The following is a 23,943-nucleotide window of genomic DNA, read 5'->3' as shown; positions in this document are numbered from 1 at the left end:
AAAAATGTGAAGCTATCCCTGTAACAGGCCCTGGAGGCCCATAGGGTTGTGAGACGTTGAGGGTCCCACATTATCTAGACAAGAAAAGAAAAAAAGGAGGATATATTGTAGCATGTTTTGGAATTGTGGTATTCTGCTATTATTACTATACTGATGTGATTTGTATATGTCAGGGTCATTCAGTGTTGTCACATTATATTTGTGATGTAATGTTCTGCTTAATCTAATATTTATTGTAAAAAATGGGAACATATAGCTTGATGTGATGCGCAAATTACATTTTTTGCAAAGTTAACCATGCAGAGACAACATTACAAAAGTACACACTGATCTTGTTCTCTGTGACATATTTGTATATAAATACAAGTGACATATAGAATGAATTCCACAGCATCAAGGAACCAGACTGAAAGGAAGCAAAATGAAGGCCTTGTTTGCAGTTTTGGTTTCCATCACTATTCTCTCATCTGAAATTGTAAGTTTTAAAGCAGCCAAGTTTTTTATTGGAAAGAAAACTATATACATGTCATGTATCCTCCTACAGAAAAGTAAGCCCTGTATTTTACAGATACCTGATTTTGGCCTCAATCCATTGGCTTGCAATATCTTAAAATTAATACTTTGTTTACATATTCTATTTACACTTCGTTTCCTTGGTTTATTAGTATGTTCACAATGAAAATTTCCCCCCCCCCCCCAAAAAGGGCCTTTCAGCTTTGCCATGTGTGTAACCAGGTAGATAGAGGAGGAGTAGATGACTCCAGGAAAGAGTGTGCAATTAAAAGCTGCTCTAGCACTTTCATGCAATGCTGTTACTACTTCCTATTGTCTTTCACATCCATCTTGTCTCAGGCAACCTCTTTATTTACCATCAGAACACAAAAATATCAAGGTCAGTGCCCAGCTACGGCTCTGCTACGTGTTTCGGCTATCAATAGCCATCATCANCTTTTTGTATATAAGATTTTGTAGGAGGCTTGTGATGTAGATGTAGTAAATTAATGTTAATTGTTTAGCTGGTGCCTCATCTTAAAAAGTGTTTTCCGTACTGTAGGGAATGTACACAACGACAATATAAACAGNAAACAAGAATAAAATTTTAATTGATGTTTTATAACATCGAATCAGTGGTTGGTTTTGTATTTTTGTACTTTCCCATGGACAAATTGGAATATTCTATATATATATATATATTNATAGCCGAAACACGTAGCAGAGCCGTAGCTGGGCACTAACCTTGATATTTGTTGTGTTGTGATGTTTAATAAAGAGGTTGTATATTGTAACAGCATGGGATGCATGAAATGAAAATTGTCTCAGGCAGGTGCTAAGCTGAGAAATACAGAGGGCCTACAACTGTGAGGGCAGCTATGACCCTAGTGGATACTGTTATCTAATGGCTCACTTTTTCTGATTACAAACTGATTAATTAGCATTGGGTTTCAGAGGACCAATCATCTGTCTTAGCACAAAGTCAATGATACAGAATATATATCTGGAATTCACAGTACCCAGCCGTTTACAATAGACACATATATCACATATATCGCATATATAGCACCCACACCCCACAAAATACATACCCTATACAGTGTAGTAATTCAACACCCACCACCCATCCTACCCAATTCTCCCTACCCCTTCCACTAAAAACCCAGTACAAAGCTAACTAAAGATTAAGTTTTAACTTCTAATTTTAGTTCATATTCTAATGGATTTGATCAATGCGTTGCCAGGAAAGAGCTGTGTAAAAATGGCTCAACACGCAACAGTTGAGGAAGCTGTGTTTTCTGTAGATCCAACTGATACACCAATAGATAGGCTGGATATCTATCACATGATATGTGTTTACTGTAGGTCCATGTCCATTCTGCGGTATAAGTAATTGACAGACGTCATTCAGGGCAGTTATGAGTTATGAGTCAGTCGTAAGCTGGAGGAGTGATCAATAGATGGACTTCAAGGGAACAGCATTGTGGCCACAAGAATACTTATTACATGTGTTGTAGTACATCGGTATTGGGAGTGTGTGATTTAATGAGACTGTTCCTGTTCCTGTTGTAAATCCATGAAGACTAGTGGAGATAGACTGAGGAGAGTAGTGTGGAGTGCTTTGTAGTGTGAAAATCAGTAACAGTGTTGTAATTATTATAGTTATGACTTGTAAGTGATAAAGAAATCAAATTACTAATCCAAACCTCATCCTTAGTCACTGATACACTTGACAATACTATATCATAGACTTATCTACACTAATTATTTCAACTGAATATAATTTGCTAGATCATATCTTGAGGAATGGGTTGTATAAGTCGGGGATTAATAACAATGGATCCACTGTAATAAACAGTCAAGTGATATATGTTAACAACATTTTTAATATCTTTAAAATGTCTGATGGTGACCATATGTGGTCAAAACATATAGTGAGTATTCTTAGTGTAAGTACTGATTTCATCAATAATTCTTGCATCTTCACTTGTTTATTTATAAATACATACATACATACATACATACATACATACATAAATGTGTTGTGATTGATTGATATACATAGCAGTGACATGCCATGTATTCATCCTCTTGTTGTACCCCAAGAGAAACCTTGGCTAATTACATACAGTTCATCTTATACCACAATTCACCTGGGTTGAACTCATGCCCATGGGTTCAAGTATGTATGTGTACTATGCTACACTGCACTGGAACTAACTTACCAACATCAAAGGAATCCAGTAGATACAAAAGTGAAATGCCAAAAGAAGCTTCTTGTTACTCTCATCATCCCCTCCCATTTTTCCTTATATCTGCAGCCTTTGCTAATGAATCAGATTTTCCTTCATTGCAGTTTAAGAGTTTGATTACATGCATTCCCACCCTCTATTGAATGCTTAGTCCATTCATCTGAACATATGGAATTCGAAAAATGCTGGATGGATGTTAATGAAATTTGATACTGGTGAATTTTACGATTTTTTTTTAATTTAATGATGCTGTCAGTATCAGATTATATAACATCAGTGATAGGATGATTATTGAATATGGAGCATTGGTCCAATCACAATTTGCAGGGAAACTCAATAAGGAACATTCTGTAGCAGTTAGGTGTGTATGAAGTACCCCCTCTCTTCACTATACTTTCACAGTCTTGTTTACATTTTTGTCCATGTTATTTATGTGATGGCCAATAAATATTCTGGATGTGAACAAAATAAACGAACAATTAATTGTGTTTTAAATAAGAGCGGAGTTAGTGCCACCCCAGGTAGAGCCTTTGGTTTGTACTATTGCACAGGCCATGGCTGCTGGTATGGTCATTGCAATTAAAATGGTCATGTTTCTTTCTGAACAGGCCACAGAGAATGAGGTGAAAATGATTTCAGATTTGGCATCATATGGCCTTGAAGTGGCACAGGATTGTGCAAAGGAGAATAGAGTTAGTTTGGGTAAGTTGAATCACATCCCATGGCCTAACAATTCCAGAGTGGTAAATTGGTTTTATTTTATTAACAAATCCATTATCAGGACATCTCAATGAAGAAACTGGCCATGGGCTGCATGACTGGGATCCCATTTCCAGCAGGGAATTTTTTACTTCACTAACAAAGTCCAGACTGGCTCTGGGGTCCAGTAAGCCTTGTATTCTTAGCAAACCACTTCATGGGATAAGATGAGTCCACGCTTTGGAGACTCAGGCTGTTATCTGTGTAAATATTATGTAGCATAGAAATGTTGGGGAAAAACTTTAATTAAATTGTGTTTAAAAATTGGCCACAGCTTCTTCATTTTGGTACATGACTTATTGTTTAATTTGTAACATATGTCATAGCTGTCTAAGCATTTTGATTGAGGAACACAATTAGTGCCCCTTTATTCCATTATTTTTGCACTTATGAAAAAAGTGACATTTATTTTGAAAAAAAAAAAAAACTCCTATAATGTCTTTCTTTTTTCCTCCACAGAAGCACACGTAAAGACATGGTTTATTCCACTTTCACAATTTGTAAAGCTCATACTTATTCACTGTGATGAAAGAGTCTAATTATTTCTGTGTATTAGAAAATGATTAGAAAGTGATTGATGCATTTAGGGAAAGTTATTAAAATTGATCCACATTTAATTAGATAGATTATTCTTAAGATAAGTTGAAAAAATGGTTGATTCTTGGTGTATTTAACATTTCTGTATAGGTTATACAATATAAGGTGGTAGGCTAAGTTTGAATTATGAACTGGGAACTATGCTGAAGATAGCACTCATGCGCTATTTTAAGGTACTTGTCACCACATTGTCCTGGAGAGCTCCAGGGAAGCATATCTAGCCTCTGAGCCAAAATTTGAACTTGGGATATCCCAAATATGAAGTAGGAGCACTAACTACTCAACTACAATGATCAGCCCTTCCTGCTGACATCCTCTGTTTTTATCCTAGAAGTATTTACTTTGAATCTTGGCTAGGCTGACTGCTGTAGTGATAGAGGATTTTCACAATTTTCTGCAGTCTTGCCCTGTAAATGCCAGAATAGTAGCTTCAAATAGGATATGATTTCCTCCTTTCAGATCCTCACAAACTTATGAGGTTTATAGTTTTTATATTGATTAAATGCAATGAATATTTGACTGATCAGCTACCAGCACCAAGAAATAAAAACATTTTCTTTTGGAGACTGTCTTCACTACCAGGAGCTGTTTGCTGCTTCAGAAATCTCTGCACATCACTCTCATATGTAAAGACAGAGACAGTGTCCTAAAAGCCTAACATTTCCTTCATACCAACACAGATGTTATCCCCAAGGATTTCAGTGACCTAGCATGCCGATCAGGAGAAAGAAACCAAGCCTAGTAAATTTATGATCCCCCCCACTAGCTCAAAATAGCTTATGCACAGTTACAGTCATGGGCCATGGGTTGGCATATGAATTAGATGGTTTGGATCCTATGTCATATCAGACTCTGATGACAGGGACAAAGATAGTCTCTGAAACATCGATAATTTTTAATTAACCGACATAGCTGATAGCCTGAGAAGATTTTGTTAATTCTAGTGACTTACTACACCATATTTTCATCTCATTTTATATAATGTAATCTCTTGACTTCAAATGTGCAAGATTATTAACCATACTGGTGTCAGTTTAACCAGGAGATAAAGATGAATATACTGTTGTTCCAAATTCACCCATGTGTCATACACCCTAAGGTATGTTGTAACAGTTGCACTATTTTATTCCAGTGAAGATAATGAGCTCATTACTTCTTTCACGTTCTGCTGCTGACAGGAACTCTAAATGTGCTATTGCATGCATACTGGAAAACTTCTTTTTGGTGAGTAATTTTCATATTTGACAAATTACTTACCACATTTGAAGCTCTGTGATGTCATAACCCAGAATACTACAAGCTTAAAGTAATGACCAATTAATTATAGTTTCTTCCTAACAGCTGAATTTTCTTGGTGTCAAACCCCTCTTAGGATCTAAGATCAGTTTTTGTTTCTGGCAACAGTTGCGGTTTTGTTGATATGGGGCACCCTCCCTGATGAGAGTGCAGGTCATCATTTATCGCAGTAATAATCAGCAGTATATGTCATCCATATTTACAATTGTACATATTGTCATTCTATATAGTCATTTGTAAAGAGTCATGTTCCTTGTGGATACCTACTGTTTACGGCTTTACATGTAACTCTAGACTATAAGCACAATAGATCATTGAAGGTTGCAGTGTGGGGGCCGGTTTTTATGGCCCATCCCTTACATACATATGAGTACTTACAACTCTAGAATATATGTGTGTACCATATATACAAGGCCTCTGTAAATTTAGGCTTGGCATAGCAGATCATTCCCTAACTCAAGTAGTTAATGTTACAATGGCTGCATAATCACTTGAGAGGTCATATGCTTGACCACCGTCAAGCTTATCATCACCACATCTACACAGCGCCACATCCCAGAAGACTGCTTTCTTCATAGCCACCATCATGAAAACCTCAAATCTTACAAGCTTATCATCATGTTTGTAATTGTGAAGATCCAAAAACATATTTAACATAGAATTTATGAATGTGTCAATGATCTTCCACCATACAATTTCATATGCCTAGCTACAGCTGTCTGTTATTTATTTTGTTTGTTACCATACGTGGAGAAAGAAAAAACATATTTGTGTGGTAGGAAATTAAATTGAAGAACATACATAATTCGCTCATGAAATTTATTATTATGTGGCTGTCTGGCTGGTTGGCTAACCGACTGACTGTCTGACTGTCAGCCACTCAGTCAGTCTGTCAGTCAATAAGTTAGTCAGACTACTTCATGGAACAGATTTGTTCTTGAGAAGCTTATAGGCACTCAGCTAGTCAAGAAATTACTTTTCTTTTATGATACCTGAAGGTTCATTTCCATGTTTACAAAAGCCTGCATTAAGAATATATATTAAGAATTAATATTAAGAATTACTGGAGTTTTGGACTTTTTCCATTGTTTGGTATTCTAATACAAGTCCTAATACATATAATCTTAGGTGGAAATATTTTATGTCATCTTTACATTTAAAGCATATTCATTCAGCATCCAAAATTTAGTAATATATTATTAAACTTGAAATATCTATTCATTAAATATAATGCTTTCATTCTTTGCTTGTGGAAAGATCATCTCCAACAGTGTTTCTATTATTTAGTTGAGTGTATTGTAACTTATTCTTAAATTCAACCACAGATTTAGTCGCAATCTTTTCTCTTAGGTGTTGACTTTAGAGAGAGCATTACAATGTAACCTTTCTTTATTTATGAACTAGCATCTGTCTCACTTTGTACAGTACAAGTTGTAGTTTACTAATCTGGCTGTTACTAGTGCATTTAAACTTGTCTATTTACAATCTATAACTTTCTATCAACATTTTATATGCGAATTAAAATTGAAGAGATGTCATAATGACATCCACTGAAGTTACAGAATTAAAAGAATGCCCTGTTTGTATGTAGAAGAAGGAATAATAATCATAACTGTGTTAGTCTTAAAAGAGTAGATTGTTCAGCACAAACTGTTTAGTTGTTATATGCAGAAGAGCACTGGTTGTTAATTGTAAAATAATTTTTTCCCCGCCATGGTTAATAGTATAATGTCTGATACAGTCAGTGAAAGAAATGGGAAATATTGTTAATTGTAAAATAGCATTTCTTTCAGTCGTGGTAACATAATATCTGATTGATATAAATGAAGCCATGGTTGATCAGCTGAGAAACACAATCCTGGAGCACAGGAAACCTTCCTATAACTGTGAAAATCTATGTCATGAGGCTTATTTGTTGCATTAACATAACTTGCAATCATTCATATGCAATGAACATATACAATTTTTACCATCAATCCAACAATACATTATTATTTATTTATTTATATAGCGCACACTACAAGTTTCAACCTCAAATGGGTCATCTTTAAGTGCTGCAAGTTTCTCACATACCATTACCGAACTGTGAGAAAGTTGCAGCACTAGAAGATGACCCGTTTGAGGTCAAAACATGTAGTGTGTGCTATATAAATAATAAATTGATAAATAATAAAGTATTGTTGCGTTGATGGTAAAAATTGTGTATGTTCATTGTATATATGCAACAGGATACAATCCTTAAAAACATTTATATTCAATGGGTCTCTGACTAATCACACCATGTAGGCTGAAAAAGGAAAAGGGGCATCTTAACATCAGCACAAGACTGACCTGAGAGGTCAGCTTCATGCTTTGGCTAAATTATCTCTGGAGAAAAACCCATGTTATTCACAGGACAGGAAACTTGGTGCCCCCCCCAAGAACCATTCTGAACAATTAAAACTCCACTTACTTTCAATTTTACTGCAAGAAATATTTATTTGTTGGTACCTGACATGTATATTTGCTGGTGACAATTTTAACAAGTTTTATTCATTTTGTTTGAAATAGCTATTGTGTATATTCATTTCAGCTCATAGATAACAAAGTTGAAACTGCTATGGTAGCCCAATTTCTAGATGTGATTCCTACAGACTCACTGAAGACACAAGCAGCAGGCCTCATCAATAAATGTGAGAAGAAAGGTAACACAAGAGACTAATTCACAGCTTACTTCATGTCTGTGTATGAACTGCTGGTTATTACAGTTGGTATTTCTAATGATTTAAGAGCAGAGAAATTACTAAAATAATTGCACATATAAAGGATAATTCTGTAAAAGAAAGTTTTAGTGGAGCATTTGCAGAGCAGCATCCCAAGCATATGATTGAGAACCAAGGTTTGCTACTTGGTAGAAAGGTCATATTATATAATCAACAAGACAACAGAGTCATGTTACAATTTAAATTGTTAAATCCAACATGTTTTCTTAGGGCCATTGAAATCTGCAGCTTTTAAATAAAATGTTTTTAATATATATAAAGCCAAATCCCACATTGTAAAAAAATTATCAAATTTTGGCAATGAAACTTATGGACAGACATATAGAGAAGCCCTCCCCAGTATGCGTTTATTTTATGTATTTTGTGCAAAGAATGGATAGATTGGAGTGGAACATACTGTAGCTGAATTAGATTTGATTTGTTATGGAGCATGATAAATGCTGTGTGACTATGTTCTTTAATTATTTTAAAGTGAATTTAGTTTATAAGGAGAACACTGTTCCCATTCCATTGTTGCATCACTGTTTTTTGTTCCATAAACTAGTAACAGGTAACTCTTTTCATTAAAGTAGCTTGGCTTTTAGCAAACATGTCACAATATTAACTCTGGCTAAAACCCAACCCAAAATAAAATATGCAATTTATTTAAACAAGAAAATGATGATTTATCACCAGTAGCCATGACAAATAATATTAATTCTGGTTGTGGAAGCCTTTACTTGCATCTGACTATGAACCCTTTGACATTATCTTTCCTGTTTGTCTTTATTAAGGTAAAGGCCCAGACAGGTGTGAAAATGCTTATGCATTTGCATTGTGCCTCAAGCAAAATGGAGCGGTAACTCTTATTGTAAGTATAAATATTAACTAGTGTTTTGTATTTCTAACCATACTTCACTAATTCCATAGACCTTAATCCATTTTTAGAAGCTGACAGTCATTCATCTAATCAAGAAATTCCCAGAATTTTCAGAGCTCGAAAGATTATTGCATTTCTCACAAGAACCTGCTACTGGACACCATCCAGTTCAAGAATGTCCATAATGATGCCAAACAGACCATCAAATATCGTTTTTGAGTAGTTAATAAGTCTTCTGCTGTTCGATAATATTCAGTTTGCTAAGAACTGTAAATATGAACCAAAGATGACATATTTTAAAGTGCACATTAATATACAAATATAATATACCGTATTTACGCATGTATAGGCCGCGTGCGTGTATAGGCTGCAGCACAATTTTCAGACAGAAATTATAGAAAAAATAATTTTCTTAGAATATTATTTCAGGAGTAGAAATTATTCCGAAATTTGGCAACGTTTAACATTCCTAAGTTCGCAACTAGCGAAAATAACGGTACCGCTCGGAACAAAGGCATTGCGGGGGAGAGTTATAACCTTTTCGCCTTTACTTGACTTGCCTGGTTAGTTCTGAGTGAAACATGGGTCGAGTAAGAGCAGGTTATACGTCTAAATTTAAACTTCAAGTGGTGCGTTACGCACAAGAACACGGAAATCGAGCAGCAGGGAGAAAATTCGACGTTGACGAAAAAAATGTGCGAAGATGGATACTAACGAAAGATGCCCTTGAAAAAACGTCACAAAATCGACAATCTTTCCGCGGAAAGAAAGCTAAATTTCCAGAACTTGAAAATAAACTTTTGCGATACGTGCGTAATACACGGGCGGATGGATTTTCAGTGTCTGTGGAAATGATTCAATTTGAAGGCCTCAAAATAGCGGACAGAATGAAAATTCCTCGTAATGAATTTAAGGGAAGTTATGGATGGGCAAGGCGCTTTATGGCCCGACATGATCTTGTAATTCGGCGACGGACGTCAATAGCGCAGCGCCTTCCCGACACATACCAGGAGAAACTGCTTGCATTTCAAAAACATGTCCTGAAATTAAGAAAGACGCACAACTACACCATGGGAGCTATTGGAAATGTTGATGAAACTCCTGTGTTCTTTGAAATGCCGGGTGAAAGTACAGTGAACAAAGCAGGCGAAAAAACAGTGCATGTGCGGACTGCAGGAGCAGAAAAGCAGCGGTGTACCGTAATGCTTGGTATCACTGCTGATGGAAACAAACTACCACCATTTGTAATCTTCAAACGCAAAACATTGCCGAAAGAAAAGCTTCCACCGGGAATTTTGGTGAGAGTTCAAGAAAAAGGATGGATGACAGAAGAGCTCTATCTGGATTGGTTGAAATCAGTGTGGTTTCGGCGCCCAGGCGCACTTTTACGTCAGCGGTCAATGTTAGTGGTTGACAGTTTTCGAAGCCATTTAACTGAAAATGTGAAAGTGAAGATGAGGCAGGAGAAAAGTGATATGGTTGTGATACCAGGGGGGATGACTGGCATGTTACAACCACTTGACGTGTCAATAAACCGTCCTTTCAAGTCTCATTTGCGGCGCTTTTACCGGGACTGGAGATGCGGTTCCACGGAGATGACGCCGACTGGACGATTGAAGAAACCTTCATTAAGTCAAATGTGTGAGTGGATTGTGGCTGCATGGAACACCATACCAGAAGAAATGGTTTCCAAAAGTTTTAAAGTCACATCCATTTCCAACGCAATGGACGGGACTGAAGATGACGCTGTATGGCTGACATCACCTGACAGCGAAACTTCGAGCGAGAGCGACATCGACAGTAACGAGTCAAGTGATGAACAGTAATAGGGTTCAATTACCGTGGACCAACTTCAGAAAGTGTCGCATAACTTATTCATGCGATGCGAAGCATGTTTGCAAGCAGAAGGGGGTCACTTTCAGCACCTGTTATAAAGCACGGTAGGTTTGTGTTATCTTTTTACAGTATTCTTATAAATGTGTGCATGTACAGAAACTGATGTAAGGGTATCAGCGACACGACTGCACTCTCGCTAGAGGGGAGGGGCACAGTAGTCGCGGAGAAACGTTTCATCCGCTCTACGCTGCTGCCCCGGTTTCCTCGATCTTTGAACACTCTGTATTACTAATTATGAATATATATTTTTTTAAATGATGTGTGATTTCGAATATAAGCCGCACCCCAGTTTTCCTCTTGAATTTTTGGCAAAAAATGTGTGGCCTATACATGCGTAAATACGGTACTTGTAATTCATTGAGAATATTTATACATGGTTCTACTTCATCATATGAAATTTTGCATGCCCAGAAAAAATGATCATCAGGGAATACAGTAAATAGTCAGCATGTGGCACTTCCATTTCACCTCGCTTTATCATATACAACACAATTTTCAAAGATCTGTGATTACGTGAATTTTAAGGATCTGGAAATGATTAGTGCTACTATTGTTCCTGTCTGATTAAATTACTTCCATGGAAGTAGAATTTCATTGATTACAGTGTCATGATATTCATAGCTGAGAAACTAAACAACTAAAATAAGTACAAACATACCAACCTACTGACTCGGTATTTAAACTAACTAATTAACTAAATATTCTAAAATCTTCTTGTGTGATAAGACGTGTTAATGTTGAGTTAAAACCCAGCATACTTGAGGTCTCCTCTGTCTCCATCATTACTGTCAATCCTAATGAAGACAGAGGATATCTCCAAAATAATAGTTTTTGACTCAGTACTGACATGTTTCATTGCCTGAGACGGTTATAGCAAATTTATTGAATTGAATTGAATTGAATTTATTTACATTCTATAAATCCTAAGCAGGTTAGTACCTTTGGATACAGAACATGTCAAAAGGTTACATACATAAGTACAGGCAATTTTAGCTTAAAAATTAATATAACTTAATTTTACATCATTCTCTATTTACATTGAAGTATTCATCTAAAGAGTAGAAGGAATGAGCATGTAGATAATTCTTTAACTCTGATTTAAACTTTTTAGTATCATTGCCCAAGTTTTTAATACTTTGTGGCAGATTGTTGAACACTTTTATGCCAGTAAAGTAGACTCCTTTTTGATATACTGATAAAGTTGATGAGGGTAGGTGGAAGTTATATTTTTGTCTAGTATTCATGTTATAGACATCAGAATTTAATTTGAATTTATCTTTGTTGTAAACAACAAATAGGAGAAGCGATAATATGTATTGCGATTGAAGAGGTAGAATTTTTAATTTCTTAAATAATTCTCTACATGAATCTCTACTTCTACATCCTGTAATGATTCTAATTATATTCTTTTGTATTTTAAAAATTATTACACTATGTGAAGAGTTCCCCCAAAATATTAATCCATAGTTCATAATAGAATGAAAGTAGGCATGGTAAACCATCTTCAATGTTTCCTGTGACATAAAAGGCTTAATTGATCTCATCGCATAGCAAGCTGCATTTAATTTAGGTATAATTTGTTCAATATGTATTTTCCAAGACAGTGTACTGTCTACATGTATTCCAAGGAATTTTGTATCAAGTACTTTACAGATTAATTTGTTGGCATAACTGATGTCCAGATCAATTTGGTGGTTGTTTTTAGTTGTGAATGATATGTAATGGGTTTTATCAAAATTTAATGAGAGTAAATTGGCTTCGAACCATCTGTTTAAGGCTTCAAATACAATATTTATGTCATTTTTAAAGTTGTCAAATTTAGAGTTCTTAAATATTATACTAGTGTCATCTGCATATAGAATTGGTTTAGATTTATTGTTGATGGTTTTAGATAGATCATTTATGTAGAGAAGAAAAAGTAAGGGACCTAAAATTGATCCTTGTGGAACACCGTGCTTTATAATTCCCCAGTTTGAAAATGCATTATGACTGGAGTTTTTATTATTTATTTCAACTCTTTGATACCTGTTTTTGAGGTATGATTTGATCCATTCATTAGCTTTGCCAGTTATTCCATAGAAATTTAATTTCGATAGTAAGATATCATGATTAACACAATCGAAAGCTTTTGCTAGATCACAGAAAATCCCTCCCACAATTAATCTGTCATTGAGAGCACTTAAAATATCGTTAGTTAGTTCATAGGTTGCTTTTTCTGTTGTTAGGTCTTTCCTAAATCCAAATTGCTCTTTGACTAATATGTTGTTAGAATTTAAGTGTTCAAGTAGTCTATTATACATAACTTTTTCAAAGACTTTTGAGAATGAAGTCAATATGGATATTGGTCTGTAATTAGAGATGCATTTTCTCTCTCCTTTTTTAAAAAGTGGTTTCATTACAGCGTATTTTAAGCGTTGAGGAAAAGTACCTGATGATAAAGATTTATTACATAGATGATTCAAGGGTGAACTGATGTAAACAGAGCTTGCTTTAAGTAATTTGGTAGAGATTTCATCATATCCATGTGAATTTTTGGGCTTAAGGGATTTAATAATGTTTTCAATTTCCTTCCTTGTTGAGAATTTGAGATTGATATTTGGAAATGAATTGTTAAAGGCACGAGACAGATAGTATATTGGATTATTATTATTATTATTATTATTATTATTATTATTATTATTGGAATATGTTTTCTCAGCTAATGAAAGGAAATATTCATTAAATGCACTTGCGATAGCTTGTGGATTGTTAGTGGACTTCCCTTCAATATTCAAACTTTGTACGTCTTCATTAACAGATTTCTTTCCTGATTCAACTTTCACAATATCCCAGGTGGTTTTAATTTTATTGTTTGATTTTAGAATTTGGCTGTTATAGTTATTCTGTTTGGCTTCTTTAATGACTTTTGACAAAATTTTACAGTACATTTTGTAGTGACTTTTTAGTCTTGGATCATTACTGTCCCTACTGGCCAAATATAGTTGTCTTTTGTGTTTACATGAAGTTTTTATTCCAATTGTTATCCAGGTGGATTTGTTTTTATTTTCATTTTTGACTATTTTTAAGGGAAAGCTTGAATAAAAGATCCTCAAGTATGTGTTCAGAAAGCAATTAAATTTAGAATCAATATTATTGCTGTCAAATACATTGTCCCATGATTCATTACTTAATTTTGTGACAAAATCTGCCATCGTATGCTTGTTGATTTTCCTTACTGTTTGATATTGTTGATTACTGGGCTGAAGGTCAATATTATTTATTTCTATGAGTTGAGCATCATGATCGGATAAGCCATTTATAAAGGGTCCTACAGTATAGTCTCTTAATTTTGAGTTATCAATGAATATATTATCTATCGCTGAACTAGAATTATTTTGAACTCTTGTGGGAAAGTTAACAGTACTGGAGAGATTGTAAGATGATAACAAAGAGTCTAAATTTAGTTTCCTATTACTGTCGATGAGATAGTTTATATTTATATCACCACAAATTATAAATTCAACTTTTGAACTATGCAGTACATTTAGGATGGTTTCTAATCTATTTATAAAGTGATCGAAGTTTCCAGATGGGGCTCTATATAAAGTCAGTATACAAATATTAGAAAAAGGAGAGTCTAACTTTAGAGCACATGCTTCCAGATCCTGGTCTTTGCAATAATCTTCTAAATTTATTTTAGTAAATTTTAGGTTTTCATGTACAAAAATACTCACTCCTCCTTTCTCCAGTGTTTTCCTACAGTATCTAGCACCTAAATTATAATTTTCTAAGTGAAGATGTTCTAATTCCAGCTGTTTCATGTGATGTTCAGTAAGGCACAGTATGTGTGGAAGATTTGAATTCATGGAGCTTATTAGTTCATTTGTTTTGTTTCTCAATCCTCTTATATTCTGATGGAATATTCTTAGTACTTTATTATTCACTGAATTTAGTAGACTGCAATTACCTTTTCCGATTTCTATTGGTTCACTAACATTATTGTCTGAAAGATTAGTTTCTTTTGCAATTTCTTTTACTTGATAAACTTTACTTGCACTCTTTATCCTAAAAAATGATTCTGAACACCCATGACAACTGGAATGTGTCTGCCCTTAATGCTCTCTGCAATGAGTCGCGTCAGCTTGTCCTTGCCTCGAGGATTAAGATGCAAACCATGGACAGTATGTTCGCTCCTCAATATTGAAGAGACATCAATCGCATCAATGTGGGCCGCGCCGACCTCCACAAGCGAACGCTCAAGCCGAAGATTAATCTCCCTTACACACCTGTTAATCCATGGCTTGTCATGTCGCCAGAAAAGACCAACAAACCTCACATTGGTGTGACTAGTTTTCTGGGCAATGTCACATGAAACTTCCAAATTTTACATAATTTAAATAACTACATGGTGTAGATCTATTTTGAAATGTCTTATCATGTTCTCTCCAGCAATTTGTTCTCAAGCACCCACAATCTGTTTCATGAAAACTGGATTGCAGATTCAAACATTACATGGGCACACATAGCTGAATGCACAGAGAATAAATGTTGTTAATCTGTGATCCATACTACAGATGGCTTAATTTGTTTCAATTCATGGTTTTATTTTATGTGTAATATATTCCAAAAGAATGGAAAATAATATGGTTAATTAATATATATACTGGACAAGTCAGATAAAAATGATTTATTAAATTGTGTTCAGAATCAATATATGTAGGTTGTGCCGAAAGTCATGAGCAACTTTTTTTTGCATGCAACCTGGGAACAGCAGATGAAAGAGAGTATGGTGGTAGGTGGAACCAGCTGTTGTGTTAACCTTAAGTGTCTTGTGACGTCAATAGCTTGCATCACGTGACTAGTATCACTCCTAACAAGATTATGTCATTTTGCCAGTGTGCTGTCATCGAATTTCTTGTGAAAGAGGAAATCCCTGCTGCAGAAATTCACCAGAGACTTCAGCTTACTTATGGAAGTGTGTGCATGGGTGTGAGCAGTGTTTGAAGATGGGTGAAACATTTTAAAGATGGGAACACCAGCATTGAAGATGAGCCTCGGAGCGGTTGCCCCCGAACAGCCTCAACTGAATGCAAAGGAAAGAGTGGATGAGATCATTCAAGATGACAGGCATGGGACTGTGGACACAATAGCCCAAAAACTTGGAATAGGGCACAGTGCAATACAGGAGATGATTGAAAGCTTGGGCTATAGGAAAGTTTGTGCTTGTTGGGTCCTGCGGTTATTGACCAAAGACCACAAAGGTCAGTGAAAAGCCATCACCTCAGAACTGCTGCAGATATATCGACATGAAGGCGATGATTTTTTGCTCTGTATTGTGACAGGTGATGAAAGCGGTTTTCACTATTTCAAGCCTGAAACAAAGCGGCAGAGTATGGAATGGCACCATTTGCATTCTCCATCAGAAAAGAAGGCAAAGACAGTACCATCAGCTGCGAAGGTGATGGGCACAGTCTTCTGGGATACAGAGGGGTTTATTCTGGCCAAATTCGTGGAACCTGGGCAAACCATCAATGCTGCTTGTTACGTCCAGACGCTGCACAAGCTCCGTCGTGCATTGCGTGATAAACGTCCGGGACGAAACATCATCATCCTGCATGACAACGCTCGTCCCCATGCTGCTCGCCTCTCAGTGGAAGCAATTGCAAGATGGGGTGGAAAGTTCTTCCACGCCCCTCCTATAGCCCTGATCTGGCACCCTCCAGCTACCATGTTTTCGGATTTGTGAAGGATCAGCTGCATGGACAACGTTTTGAGATTAGGGAGGCAATTCAGAGAGCAGTGCGTCAGTGTCTTTGGTTGCTGGAACAGAATTTTACAGAAGGGGAATTTTCAAACTCCCAGAACGCTGGGAGAAATGTGTACAAAGAAGTGGCGATTATGTGGAAAAATAAAGAAAGTTCTGTAGATTGAGGTGGTGTATTTGGTTTGTTAGTAATAAAGCATGTTACTTTACAAAAAATTGTTGCTCATGACTTTCAGTATGAAAGTAAATGCATATCCATATAATATGTTTCCAGATATAATTATTGGTATAGACATAATATATTTTAAGCAAAATGCGTGTTGTAATTTTGTTCTCTTTCTTGTTTCTCAGAGAGCAGTGCTTGGTTAAGTTGGAGTGGAGTCCCAGTTACATTAATGATGATAAATTCAGTATCATATCTGTAAACTGTGTTTTCATAGCAAACATATGGAACATAGCAAGAACGAAATCGATAAAGACTTTTTGAATTGTTGTATTTACCTGTCAGTAATAAATGTTTTACATTTATGGATGTGATGTTTTACTAAGGGCAGATAATAGACTAATTACATCCATTATATTTCTATCGTATCCAAACTACAACCTTCATTTTATAATTTATATGTAAATTGCCAGTCTAGTTTAAAATATTATAGCACTGGTAAATCCCATGTTAGGTGGGTCCCTTGTCACCATGGCATGGCGTGTCCTCAGGCTGTGGATGGAGGAGACGTCCTCCAGTTTTGGAGGGAAGCTGCAAATATGTTGAATAAGCAGTCGCGGATAGCTGACAAGGGGTGGTCCTCCAGCTTGGGGGTTGGGCGTGGGGCTAACGACTCCTCACCATAAAAATAAGTATGTTACGAAAATGAACACAAAGCCTTGGACCTGGATGGATTCCTTGGATAAACGACCTAAGCTAGAGAAAATGGATATGAGATTTGGCCCTTGGAATGTTAAAAGTTTGTATAGGGCAGGTTTGCTCAGGGCAGTGGCAGAAGAAACCTTAAAATATAAGTTAGATTTAGCGGGAGTACAGGAGGTCAGATGGGATGGAGGTGGCATCGCCCCAGCAGGAGACTATACATTTTTCTATGGAAAGGGGAATGAAAATCAAGAATTAGGTACAGGTTTTTTCATACATAAGAGAATCGCATCAGCAGTTAAGAGGGTAGAGTTAGTTAGTAATAGGATATCATACATAATACTAAAAAGTCACTGGTGTGATATCATTGTTATGAATGTTCATTCCCCAAGAGAAGATAAAATTGATGATATAAAGGATAGATTCTATGAAGAACTAGAACATGTATTTGATAAATTCACAAAGTACCCTATGAAAATTTTGTTAGGAGATTTCAATGCCAAAGTAGGGAGGGAAGACATTTTCAAACCAACAATTGGAAATGAGAGTTTGCATGAAATTAGTAATGATAATGGAGTTAGAATTGTAAACTTTGCCACATCAAAATATCTTACTGTCAAAAGTACAATGTTCCCACATCGTAACATCCATAAATTTACTTGGACATCTCCTGATGGGAAGATACACAATCAAATAGACCATATTTTGATAGATAGGAGCAGACCCTCAAGTATACTTGATGTCTGATCATTCAGGGCAGCAGATTGTGATACTGACCACTACTTGGTGGTGGCAAAGGTTAGGGAAAGACTGGCAGTGAACAAACAAACAACACACAGAGTTCATATGGAGAGGTTCATTCTCAAGAAATTAAATGAGGTAGAGGGTAAAGAAGGGGTTCAAGTCCCAATGAGGTCATTGGATTTTTTTCAATTGACCTAATCCTTCTGGCCGCACTGGGCCCTGGGGTTTACTCAGCCTCCAACAGAAATGAGTACCAGGAATTAATTAAATAATTTTCCTGGGGAGTGAAGCGCGGCTGACGCGTAAGGCTGACAACCTTACCACCATCTTTGAGCCTATTGTCAAGGTAATGTGGGACCCTTAACGTCTCACAACCCTATGGGCCTTCACAGCCTGTTACAGGGATTGCCATGGTTCGATGAAGGATGCTCAAAATTATTAGATCAAAGAAAGCAGGCCAAATTGCAATGGTTACAGGATCCAAACCAGTTAAATGGGAATAATCTGAACAATATAAGACGTGAAAACAGCAGGCATTTCAGGAACAAAAAGAGGGAATATCTGAAAGACAAAATTGATGAGCTTGCAATGAACAGTAAGAACAAGAACATAGAGACCTGTATAGAGGAATAAATGACTTTAAGAGGGGTTACCAGCCTAGCAGTAACTTAGTGAAGGATGAGAATGGTGATCTGCTTGCAGAGTCCCACAACGTTTTGAATAGGAGAAGGAACTACTTCTCTCAGTTGTTGAATGTACATAGGGTCAGTGCTGTTAGGGAGACAGAAATCCATACAGCTGAGCCGTTAGTATCTGATCCTAGCCCTTTTGAGGTTGAGAGTGCTATTGCAAAATTGAAATGGTATAAATCGCCAGGTAGTGATCAAATTCCAGCAGAACTTATTCAAGCAGGAGGTGAAATATTAGGTTCTGAGATCCATAAGCTAATTAATTCTGTTTGGCATAAGGAAAAATTGCCTGATCAGTGGAAGGAGTCTATTATTGTCCCAGTTCACGAGAAGGGTGATAAAACTGATTGTAGTAATTATCGAGGGATTTCACTTCTATCAACTTCATACAAAATTTTGTCCAATATTCTTCCATCAAGGTTAAGTCCATATATAGATGAAATTATTGGGGATCATCAGTGTGAGTTTTGACATAACAGATCAACTACAGATCAGATCTTTTGCATCATTAGATATTGGAGGAAAAATAGGGAGTACGATGACACAGTACATCAACTATTTGCAGACTTCAAGAAAGCCTACGATTCAGTTAGGAGGGAAATATTGTACAATATTCTGATAGAGTTTGGGATACCCATGAAACAAGTTAGGTTGATTAAAATGTGTTTAAACGAAACGTATAGTAAAGTCCGTGTAGGCAGACATTTGTCTGATAAATTCCCTATCCAAAATGGTCTAGAACAAGGGAATACTTTATCACCACTTCTTTTCAACTTTCCTTTAGCGTATGCCCTTAGGAAGATCCAGGGAAACCAGGTGGGACTGAAATTGTACGAGACACATCAGCTGTTGGTCTATGACAATGATGTGAATCTACTGGGTGATAATGTAGATACCATAAAGAAAAGCACACAAACTTTAATAGACTCAAGTAAAGAGGTTGGTCTAGAAATAAACACAGAGAAAACTAAGTATATGTTACTGTCTTGTCACCAAAATGCAGGGCAAAATCATGACATAAAGATAGGAAACAGATGTTTTGAAAATGTGGCACTGTTCAGTATTTGCGAACAACGATAACAGATTGAAACCTAATTCAGGAGGAAATTAAGAAGCTATTGAAATCAGGTAATGCTTGCTACCATTCAGTTCAGAACCTTTTGTCTTCTCATCTGCTGTCCAAAAACACAAAAATTAGAATATACAAAACCATATTTTTGCCTGTGGTTCTGTATGGGTGTGAAACTTGGTCTCTGACATTAAGGGAGGAACATAGACTGAGGGTGTTTGAGAACAGGGTGTTGAGGATTTTATCTGGACCTAAGAGAGATGAAGTGACAGGAGGTTGGAGAAAACTGCATAATGAGGAGCTTCATAACTTGTACTCTTCGCCAAGTATAATTAGAAGGATCAAGTCAAGGAGGATGAAGTGGGCAGGGCATGTAGCACGAATAGGAGAGACGAGGAATGTGTATAGGATATTGATGGGAATGCCAGAAGGAAAGAGACCAATGGGAAGACCAAGGCATAGATGGGTGGACAATATTAAAATGGATCTTAGAGAGATAGGATGGGATGGTATGGATTGGATTGATCTGGCTGAAGATATGGAAGAGTGGAGGGCTCTTGTGAACATGGTAGTGAACCTTCGGGTTCCATAAAATGCTGGGAAATTCTTGAGTAGCTGCAGAATTGGCGGCTCCACCAGAAGGACTCAGTTCCATGAGTAAGTAGGTAAGTAAGTAAGTAAGTAAGTAAGTAAGCACTGGTAAATAAGACTCCATACTTTGGCTGACCTGTAAATTTATGGTTGGTTTACTTTTAGGCTTACAGTAATTAATGTAAAACATTCATCACTCTATGTTTATTTACATTATCACCACACAAATTATATGTGCTGAAATTTAATTTAATTTTTTTTCCTGTCAGTTTGCAAGTGCTTACTCCTTGCATGATACCATGTGGCAGTGATCAGTCTTTGTACTTCATCAGATCCGTGCAATATTAAAAATATTTCAAATGTTCAGAATATATGAAGATTGTGAGTGCAACTGAGGGAGTCATGACATTTGAAAAAATAAAAAAATTCAGACTATGGTACCAATATCTCAATCAGATCTGGAAATTACGATCTATTTCCTTTTTTGTGGTAAGTGGTTCCTTTGTTGTTAAAGAACGGAGCGGCATGAAATGCTATTATAGAAGGTGAAAGTTGTCACTAAATGGCAGAAGTCTCACAACTGTATATGTTCTGTAGCAATGGGTGGGAACTTTTTTTCACGGTATCTTAATTTTATGGCTGTGTCCAATAAAGAGAGAAGATGTAACCTGTCCGTACCTACCGACGTAAATTTCAAAAGTTATGTTGTTACTTGGTACCAATTTCATACTAAATGTAACTTATGCCCAGTCTTGCATTAACTGTTCTAAGAAATCGCAATGAGCAATATGCAGATAAGATGCTACTAGAAGGTTGTTCTTTAATAGTCGGTGTGGCATGTGACGATTACTCATCCCACTGCCGGTCTGATAGAAGAAGCTTCCAGAACATTCTCAATTAAAGAACAAGAGAGAACACTTCGGGAATGATCTGGAAACAGAGTTCTGGATGTTACGTCATCTCTCAGTATTTAAAGGGTGACGCTGAACAGTCTTAGCCCTTATTTATTTGGATGATCATAAATGACCATGAACTTTATTTCTAATTTATTCTCGGTAATTTTTAAATTCAAAATCTTATATTTCGATATTACTGGAACTTTATTGTGATCTACAATATCGTATTTCATTGTCTGGGACGTGCAATCCGGTGTTTATGTTAAATTTCTAGATTCTGGGAGGGCCAAGGAGTCCGGAGTTCTGACATTTACGAGTAGTCATATATTTAGCTCGGGCACAGGAAACCGGACGCGACTACAAAAAGTCAATGAGAAGGAGAGGCCAGCACTCGTTACAATTGCCTGTGAATGAGGGCCATTATGACGGAGTTCCGTCGTTCAGACGAAGATGGAATGACATGTATATGTCCGCACCATGGAGAATTCGAATCTTTCGAATTCCCAGCGTGGGGTGTGCAAGCCATTTCCACGTGGCTAGTCTTTCACCATATTCCGAAGTGTACGGACGTGACCCTTGCGCGCTCCGAGACATAGCTTGTAGATCGAGTAACATGTTATAATTAAAGCATAAGCATACATCAAATTAACAGTGTGGTTTGGAGAACAATAAGTGAATAAACATCATGTTGGATCAACTCTCAGAATAACGCTTAATTCCACATCGCTACCCCGAGTCTCATGCTAACCGACCCAGCTAGTTTCCCGTACTTATACCGACCTTCCTTAGTTTGATCTGTGAGGACAACTTGCAGTGGCCATCATACACTGTCCTAAGGTAGAAACAGGTGTAGCAGGGATAGCACCATTCCGACTGGGCTGATGTAACAAAGGCGGGTTCGAAAAGAGCGGTGTTAAGGGGTTGATCCCCAAGTGACAGGTATTAGACGATCAGTCGTGTAATCAGTGAGTGGACATGTGTATTCGGTAAGATACCAGGCTGGGAGACTGACGTGCATCATCTACTGTGCTGTGACGTAACGCTGTGAATCTTGAAGGGTGTACAAAGGTGCAACTAAATTTACAAGTGACCGTTACTTGTAACTGTGTAGTGCTGTGAATAAAGAGTGCATTATTAACATCGAGCTGTGATCCGAGGACTTCTTCACCAAGAAACCCTCTTCGTCGGAGCAAGTCTCTTTAAGCCCTGGGGAGAAAATCTCATTGCTCAACGCAGAACGTTATCCTCTTTCCACCCCAAACACCTCGACGTGGTTCCCAGACCATGCAACGGCGCCCTAGCAATTACGAAGGTATAAAACGACAGCTAAGGCGACAAACACGCGAAGCCCCAATAAAAGAACTCTCACAAGTGACCCCCCCAACTTCGTAATCAACAAAACCAAAAAGAACTCTCACAAGTGGCTTCCCTTAACGTGGGGCAGCAGAAACTCTCTCACATAACCCAGGATCAATGTACAGTACGTGGCGCTTGGAAAAAGACATGCAGTTATGGCCGCAACAAATAACACGTGGCAATGGCATAAGCGATTTGACATGTAGTGCATAGATTTGTCACGGCTGTAACTGAGCTAAAACTGAATACCATTTTATTGTGATGCAGTATGTAAAAGGAAGTTTGTATCAATCACCGAATCACTGAAGTAGAACAAATGGGAGTATATTTTTTTCACAGCATGACCTTCGTTTGGAAATTGTCATGCACTGAACTTAAAAAAAAACTCGCTCATGCAGATTACAGTTTCGATGATACCAATTTCCATCTGAAAAACTGTTTATGGCTTTCTGTTGAAATCTTAGGCTCAAACATACATTTCATTAAATTATAGTTTCTGCGAGGAGAGGATGTTTTGTATCGTGAGAACCGAGAATGTGAGGTGCTTTTTTTTTTCTTTTGGCTCTACAGCCCCAGTGGGCCTAGGCCTACCTCCATGAACGTCTCCGTTCACTTCGGTTTTTCTAGATCTTACACATTCGGTAGGACTCCTTGGGCGGGTGATCAGCTCGTCGCAAGGCCTCTACCTGTAGACAAACACAGAAAAACGCACACAAACATCTATGCCCTGAGTGGGATTCGAACCCACGGTCCCGGCTTCCGAGCGAGCGAAGACAGTGCATGCCTTAGACCGCTCGGCTACCGTGACCGGCGAGGTGTTTTATGCCTATGCAAAAGTATATGGTGGGTGTAGAAGTAAATTTCCAAACATTAGGCTTGATATTTGACATAAACACCGTCCCAAGTGCAACAATTTATTGCAATCTTAATTTCATGCATCCTGATGTGCTACAATATACAACTCTTTAATGAACCGTCACAACACAGCAAATAGTAAAACATCAAAGTCAGCGTACAGCTGTGGCTTTGCTACATGTTTCGGCCACTATCGGCCAACATCAGGCAAATACATATCAA

The 23,943-nt window shown here is 37.0% G+C and overlaps 1 protein-coding gene across 2 annotated transcripts; it reads left to right on the top strand.

Moving 5' to 3' along the window:
• The first annotated feature begins 393 nt into the window (after nt 1-393).
• Nucleotides 394-17,184, top strand: LOC111874422. Of its 2 annotated transcripts, XM_023869919.2 has the most exons (6): nt 394-475; nt 3,353-3,446; nt 5,233-5,324; nt 7,969-8,080; nt 8,932-9,008; nt 17,008-17,184. In XM_023869919.2, the coding sequence occupies exons 1-6, from the start codon at nt 422-424 to the stop codon at nt 17,023-17,025; spliced, it is 447 nt and encodes a 148-aa protein (XP_023725687.1). In that variant the 5' UTR covers nt 394-421; the 3' UTR covers nt 17,026-17,184. The 2 variants fall into 2 exon arrangements, with proteins under 2 accessions (XP_023725687.1, XP_023725688.1); XM_023869920.2 differs by lacking the exon at nt 8,932-9,008.
• Nucleotides 17,185-23,943: the final 6,759 nt, after the last annotated feature.

The sequence above is a fragment of the Cryptotermes secundus genome, unplaced genomic scaffold, assembly GCF_002891405.2.
Source record: "Cryptotermes secundus unplaced genomic scaffold, Csec_1.0 scaffold251, whole genome shotgun sequence".
NCBI lineage: Eukaryota > Metazoa > Arthropoda > Insecta > Blattodea > Kalotermitidae > Cryptotermes > Cryptotermes secundus.
This window is presented reverse-complemented; position numbering and strand designations above follow the sequence as displayed.

Excerpts from the sequence above, each read along its gene's own strand:
- LOC111874422 (XM_023869919.2), top strand. The coding sequence starts at position 422 with ATGAAGGCCTTGTTTGCAGTTTTGGTTTCCATCACTATTCTCTCATCT. Across the intron at positions 476-3,352 it reads CTATTCTCTCATCTGAAATT|GCCACAGAGAATGAGGTGAA; the intron begins GTAAGTTTTAAA and ends CTTTCTGAACAG. Across the intron at positions 3,447-5,232 it reads GGAGAATAGAGTTAGTTTGG|TGAAGATAATGAGCTCATTA; the intron begins GTAAGTTGAATC and ends ATTTTATTCCAG.